Source organism: Lactuca saligna, chromosome 5, assembly GCF_052625555.1.
Source record: "Lactuca saligna cultivar CGN05327 chromosome 5, ASM5262555v1, whole genome shotgun sequence".
Lineage (NCBI taxonomy): Eukaryota > Viridiplantae > Streptophyta > Magnoliopsida > Asterales > Asteraceae > Lactuca > Lactuca saligna.
In genome coordinates, this window is record NC_136421.1 from 164,976,666 (window position 1) to 164,983,956 (window position 7,291).

The window sequence follows — 7,291 nt, forward strand, 5'->3', positions numbered from 1 at the left end:
CAGTAGTTCCGATTTGAAAACCTAGATACACATCATCGTCTTCACACATCGATGGCGCCTTCATCTGGAAACTCGAGCCACAAACTCCACCTTCGTTTCTCTCTCTTCTTCGGTGAGTCTCGTCCTCATCATATCCTTCTTCTTCTTCTTCGGCGAAAACCATCTATCGTCGACGTCCTTCTTCGTCGAAAACCCTAATCTAGATGAGATAAGGTAGAGGTGCTAGGGTTTCGGAAATTATTGATGGTATTTATCAAAAATTGGGTTTACAGAGATGGTTTCCCGACGGAGAAGAGGAACTAAGCAGGTGAAAAGATGGTCATCGGTGGTAGTAATCGATTATGGTTTGTTGTATGTAATGTCGGCTTTCAGATTTGCCAGAGGTTGGTGGTGGTGGAGACGATAGGGGTTGAAGGTGGTGGTGACTGACGGCGACGACGGTGGTGTAGTCGGTGATGAAGGGTTCGTGAGAATTACAAAGAACAAACGAAAATGGAAGAAGAGAGAGAGAGAGAGAGAGAGAGAGAGAGGGGAGAAAGAGATATTTATTTTTATTTTTATTTTTTTTAATCTAAAAACTAGAAAAGCAAATAAGAAAAAGGGAAAATCATATTAATAGGGGCAAATTCGTCATTTTATAAAAAATCAGAACATACTGGACCAAAAACGCAATAAAATGAAAGTTTTGGATCACTGGTGCTAGTCCAAACTTTTTTGGACCAAAGTGGCAATTTTCGACATACCACAGGGACCATTTTTGCAGTTTAGTCTTTGCAGAACTGTCAAGTAGCCTGACAAATGATTTCTTCATCATCGATTTGCCTTATGTATCTTATCATGAAAAATTAACTTTTTATATAATACTTAAAAATAATTCATTAAATATAAGATTTTGAGTTGTTTCAAAAAATATATACACAAGATTTTGTAACTTGTAAAGTCGATGCTCTCAAGTCCCTTTGTAAGGCTTGGTCAAAATAATATTTTAAGCTATTAAGTATTAAAGAAAAAGATGTGGAACTGAATTTTATGGACATGATACTTGATACTCCGACTTGGAATTTAACATAACAAAACATAGTCCTGAGCAAAAATTTCACATACAAAATCAAACATATTGAAATTGGATCTCGTAACACACACAAATGACATAATGCCACAAAAAACAATAAAACTGAGAATAATCCCATAAATTAGAGGATGGAACTGAATTTTATCTTCAAGATTAACCGTTTAGGGGGAAATGATTGAAAACCCTATATTGTATTATTGTGCATAAGGTGGAGAAGAAAGATGAGACATTATTACCTATCAATGGAGAAAGATTAGACAAACACCCCATATAGATCATACTACAAGTTCACAATCAAAATCAAGAACACAAATTTTTACATGATTTGCAAAACTACCAAGTATGAGATTCTATGCATACAACGGACCTCATTATCAGACTCTACAACTCAAAAGTTGACATTATAAAAAGATCAAACTTGTCGTTGATATCCAATTTCTAATAAATTGTTATAAACTCCTTTTCACTCTTCTATCCATGTGTTTACTGGGTTTATACCAATAAAAAAAATACATACATGTCTACACCAACACTAAAAGGAACATAACAATAACCAAAATGTGAATACCCTAAAAGGAGATGTATATATAATTATAAAATCCGACAATTTTATATTATATATTACCAAGAAAGCTACATACATGGAGAAATATATGTGAAAATATCCCAGGTAATACATGAAAAAAGGGTTGGGTCTAAAACGAACCAATGAAACCATATTTCTTTAACCTGTGAAATACCAATGATAATGATAATAATAATACGGATTAATTGTCAAAAAGAATTTTGGTGAAATGAAATGAAATGGAAATATTGACATTTTTAGGCTTTGAAAATGATGATATGTGTCACAATAAGCCTGCTTCAAAGAGGTTTCTCCTTCTTAGGGTTTCATCTACCAATTTGAATGTTTTCTTCACAAGTTTCTGGTCAAGAGCAGTGGTTCTGTAGATCTTGAACACACGATCCTGGTGGTCACATGTCACGTTCTGATAGTACAACTCTTCAAATTTCTTCTTCACAAACCTACCAAAAAATTTTAAAAAATAAAAATTCTTTTTGGATAATTGGATTAAATAGATTTTGAGAAAAAAATAAAAGTAGAATCTTGAAATAAATGCTTACTCATATGCATGTTCAACTTGTTGCTTTCCCGTTGAAACTGGCTGATAATCTTTGAACCAATCACATACGTTCAGAGGCACCTAACAAATCAACTCTACAATCTCAGACCAAAAATTAAAATTCTTTTTTTTTTTTTTTTTTAAATAAAAATCATTATTATTTAAGTACCACTTACTTTTGAAACCTTTTTCTCGAAGATGTCAAACTTGTTTAGAAACAGCATGAAAGACGTTTTCTGCATATACATTATTAATTAATTAATATTGCCTTGAGTTATACTAACAAAAAGACAGAATCAAAATTCAACACTGAAAAACATATATTGATATTTTTTTTTTACCTCGAAACATTTTTGTTTGAGGACCCATTCAAAGAGTTCTTTCGTCTCCATCATTCTGTTCCTGTTTTCATCTTCAAACAACGTTTGATCATACCTACAAAACCGTCATGTAATACAAAAAGACGTAAATGCCCTTGTAGCTGAAAAATATCAAAGTCAGATAATAATAATAATAATAAAAATAATCTTACTCGCTAATAGCAGCGCAAAATATGACAGCTGTAACACCTTCAAATAAATGAATCCACTTCCTTCGCTCGTTTCTCTGGCCTCCGACATCAAAAAGTCTATATACTTCCCCGCTTTTTTTGTTCTCCCCAACAGGGCTACATTCGTCCATTTGTTTTTTTTATTTTATCACATTAATAATGGATTTACATTTACAATATCATAACGGGGGTATTTTGGTCTTTTACCTGAACTGGATTTCTACAACACCGGTTGTACGAACACGCGCATGGAGAACATCCTCCTGCTCATAAATAAACTCGTTAACAAATAAATTAAACTTTAATTATAGCAGTGAAAATTGTATAATGTGATTTGTTAGATACCTTGGTAGGAATATAATTTGGATCTGATAATCTCTGCAGATTTTCCATGAAATAATCAGCACAATCGGGAACTTGAAGTTCATTCCCACGAGCATATGTTTCCTACAATGCACAAATTGTAACAATTAGGGTTTTTTTGTTGGAATTGAATGGAATGGAATGAGTGATTACATTTCAATTCAATTATTTATCTGTATTAAATGTTTGAGAGATACCTGTATAGCTGGATCTTTCCATATCTTTAAAATCTCCTCAACGAGTTCTTCAGTAAGACGTGGATAATCCAATCTCCCTCCAATTTCCGATAGTTTCTCTCCGATTTCCTATTACACAAAAAGTTTAATTCTCCAATTTCCTATTATATATAATTGGGGATTTTTCAAAGTACCTTATTGTCAACAGATAAGCCATACTTTGAAGCGTCTCCTTCACTTAGAGCCAATTCTTTTGCCCCATCGTGTAAAATCTATTTAACACGTGTCAAAATTCACATCAATGGAATATAACCAAGGTATTCTCAAATCTCGACATCACAAAGATTCAGGCAATTTTTAATTTTTAACACGTGTGTTTCTGTTTCTGTTTCTGTTTCTGTTTACAATTTGTCAAAACAAAGGAATATAAAACCTAAACACACCCTTTCAAGTATTGCATACTTTTATTGTCTGATAGACATTTGCATGGATGACTGAGGTGTAGCTCTGAAGCTCTCTCTCATCAAAGCCAGTTTGAAACAGTAGTTTTATCTGCAAAAAAAAAAAAAAAAAAAGGTTTCTCCACACTTTAAAATATAAAATTATAAAATAAAGATGATATTTATAAATAGATTTGCATAATGATTAAAGATATGCTACCTGTTTGAAAATAGTAGACTTCCCTGATTCTCCCGCACCTTAACAAAAATCATTGAATTATAGGATTAAATGCAAGAAATAGCAATGTAGTACTTTCACTTATTTGTTTATTATATTTATATTTATACCAAGTAATAGAAGCTTCTGAATATGTTTCTCTGCCTTTGTTTCTTGCTCAATACGCCTTTCTATTTCTGCAGCCTGGAAAGTGAAAACGATAACATTAATTTTGTCAAATGGAATCATATATGTGGAGTCCAAGATTGTCTCTCAAAATTCCAAAAGTGCCCTTATGGAGACAGGGTGACTCCAGACACTAACAGTTATATTACAGTTGAAAGGGCAAATTCACTACCTGCACATTTTCTTCAGTGTTAGCTTGATTACCACGTTTGTGTCTACTGCAGAGTAAGCCCATGTTCTTAACTGCAGTTTTTATACCAACTTAGATTCAAGTTGCATTTTTCATCAGAAGGTTTGTTGAATATTATGATGCTTCTAGAATACAAACTTCACCTGAAATCAACCATTTGTCAACGATAATTTGAAGATTTATGAATGAATCCAAAATATAAAAAATTTGCATCTTTTGTTTCTTTGCTATGATTCGCGAATTAGCTACTAAAATGAGAAACTTGTGAAGTGGGTGGTAATAATGGAAGAATCTATCATTTATGATGAGTGATTATCTACAAATTCTTTCTTTTAAAAGATTCACTTAACTTTGGATACAACTATGAACTCTTTAATTAAATAAAAATGCACACAGAAAGTAGTTCCATTTCCATATAAAAACAAAGGGATAATGAACATATGTTTTTTGTTAACTTATGGACAAGTGGTTAGTTGGATTTCACACTTCAAGTTTGGATCAATCTTATTCTTAACATCCTCTAGGATCTATATTGAAACAAATCATATGTAAGTTAATGGAAATAAAGGATCTTAAAAGAGTTCCCCAGTTTAATCCAATCTTCCATTCTTTCCTAACCATTTCCTACCAAGCATCTCTCAAAATACTCAGGTGCAAATTGCAGGTAATTAAACTTTCAAATTTCGTGAAAGAGAAACAGTTCAATTCTTGCCAAAACGGAAGAAGTACTCTTTCCCTATAATGTTAGGTAATACAATTGATTGCTCATGTTGCAGGAAATGCAAAAAGACCTGATGAACTCAATTTTATAGCAGTCGCAAAGGAAAGGAAGTTAAAAAGGTACTTCAAATCAGGAAATCGCAGGTTTTATTGCATCGAACTAAAAATTATTCAGATTACCAAACGAAGTACTCAATTAAAACAACTTAAAGAGAAAAGCTAACTACAAACGCGTAAACACATCAACGATGACTGCAAAACCCCAGAAAACAAAATCATGTTAATATCCGTATGAAGAACAATGCCAATGTCTAGAAAATAAAGTTCATAGAAATACATTCAAAGCGATAATTACGCTAACAAACGAACAAATTTCCCTTCGGAAATCATCAACTAAAAGCGGCGCTTCAAATAAAATGCGGAATCAAACAATTGCCAACAAAAAATAACATACAGAACCTAAACTTTAACAAGCTTAACAAAATCGATTTGTACACAGAATCAAGCTGTCCATAGAGTGCATCTAGCAAGCAAAGACGCTAACCAAGATGAAACTGTAGGATCCACCGAAAGAGATGAAAGAGAGGAAGCTTCACAGTGATCTGTTCTTGAGAGAGAGAGAGAGAGAGAGAGAGGGTTGGAAGTCCCAAAGTGGAGTTTTTATGGAACCATAGTTAAGTTAAAGCTTTGACCATAGTTGTAGTAGAAATCACTCCAAGCAAATGAAATTTATAAGCTAAATATTAGTTCTTTCTTCTAATGGTAAAATAATTAAAAGTTTGAGAAATTAAATTGCTTCTAATTATCCACTAACATTATATGTATCTATCATTTCACCATTAAATTTAATTTGATTTATATATTTCTAATATATTCTTAATGAGATGGTTAAAAAAAATATGAAATCGTGACACTTGTAATAATATCAGTGGTTAGTAATATTTGTAAGCATAAAAGGTAAGAAGCAATTTAATTTCTCTTAAAAGTTATAAGTTTAAGAAGCAGTCAATAGTTACCGATTTATTTGAATCATTGAGATACAACCCTAAATAACTGAATCTGACTGAATAATAAGGATATCAAAGATGTCAAAACCGAGTTAAAAAATTTTAAATATGATATCAAACAGTAAGTGAATATATGATATATAAAAGAATATCAAAAAATAAGTTGAGATATTATGTTAAAATAGAAAATTAAGTTACTGTTACTTTCTATTTTAAGCTTTATTCTCTGTTTTTAATATGTCATAATTGGTACTTATTAAATTTTACACTTATGAATATGCTAAGTATATATATAAACAATATTATTTGTACTTTTTTGTATAATGTTAAATCCCATTAGTTTAAGCGTCCGTTATATATTTTATGAATCTTAGCTTGTATCACTTTTGATTTTCTGTTCATTTAAATAATGAAAACAGTATTATTTCGTGGCAAAGTTAGTCGAGTCGGTTTTATGTTAAAAAAGATTATTAAGTAAAACTGCGGTAACATATAACACATTGTTCAAAGACAAAATGTAACGTTAATACAAATAAACCATTTTTAATGACCCTACATCCAACTTTCTAAAAGAAATATAGTAATCACAATCGGTATGTATAAAAACAAGAATGATGTGATGATATAATTATGAAATATGAAATAAATGATAAAACAAAAACAAATATGAAAGTTAGATCCAATAATAAAAACAATTAAATTAAATGTGTTTAACTTTATCCAAGTTGTGGACCAACAGATATTTTAATACGCTTTTTATTCGAATATTATTTTAATAATCAAATAAAATATTTGATACGTCTATAATTATTCAAAATTTAACAAGTATAGTCGTTTAATTAAGATATCACACTAATCATATCATTATATAGAATGAAATGTTTTATTAAAGTAAAATAACACATTAACCCAACAAAGTATATTTTGAATGTGTTCACTGATAACTTTTTTTGTGATTTATGAAGACATAAAGTAAATGTCCATCTGTTTTTTGTCATTGTTATCTGATATAACAGGTTTTATAAGTCACATCAGCTTTGTTGTATGTTTTTTATTTAAAACAATCATTTTTACAACATTTTCCATGAAAAGGTGTTAATCTAGTGCACCTGAGATACACGATCAAACAATGTGCATCAGTTTCACTATCTCTTCTTCAATATCCTTGTATCTCATCAGCTACAAATCAAACATCGATGTCGTCCGTTCTTCTCTCGCCACCGACTAAATCCACCGTGGCATGTCT

At 31.2% G+C, this 7,291-nt stretch overlaps 1 protein-coding gene across 2 annotated transcripts; it reads right to left on the reverse strand.

Moving 5' to 3' along the window:
- Window positions 1-1,658: 1,658 nt before the first annotated feature.
- LOC144997140 (G protein alpha subunit 1) lies at window positions 1,659-5,729 on the reverse strand. Of its 2 annotated transcripts, none has more exons than XM_078956974.1 (14): window positions 5,583-5,729; window positions 4,301-4,461; window positions 4,074-4,146; window positions 3,946-3,983; window positions 3,748-3,837; window positions 3,480-3,557; window positions 3,307-3,414; window positions 3,092-3,193; window positions 2,954-3,009; window positions 2,729-2,863; window positions 2,538-2,631; window positions 2,373-2,432; window positions 2,198-2,277; window positions 1,659-2,098 (listed from the first exon to the last, which is right to left on the reverse strand). In XM_078956974.1, exons 2-14 carry the CDS (start codon window positions 4,361-4,363, stop codon window positions 1,921-1,923), a joined length of 1,155 nt encoding a protein of 384 aa, XP_078813100.1. In that variant the 5' UTR covers window positions 4,364-4,461; window positions 5,583-5,729; the 3' UTR covers window positions 1,659-1,920. The 2 variants fall into 2 exon arrangements, with proteins under 2 accessions (XP_078813100.1, XP_078813101.1); XM_078956975.1 differs by having other exon boundaries at window positions 5,534-5,719.
- Between the last annotated feature and the right edge of the window lie 1,562 nt (window positions 5,730-7,291).

What these genes read in the sequence shown, in the direction of transcription:
- LOC144997140 (XM_078956974.1), bottom strand. Translation starts at nt 4,363, where the DNA reads ATGGGCTTACTCTGCAGTAGACACAAACGTGGTAATCAAGCTAACACT. An exon ending in ATGTCTATCAGACAATAAAA is followed by an intron (nt 3,558 to 3,747) that starts GTATGCAATACT and finishes CGTGTTAAATAG; the next exon opens with ATTTTACACGATGGGGCAAA. An exon ending in TTTTGCGCTGCTATTAGCGA is followed by an intron (nt 2,632 to 2,728) that starts GTAAGATTATTT and finishes ACGGTTTTGTAG; the next exon opens with GTATGATCAAACGTTGTTTG.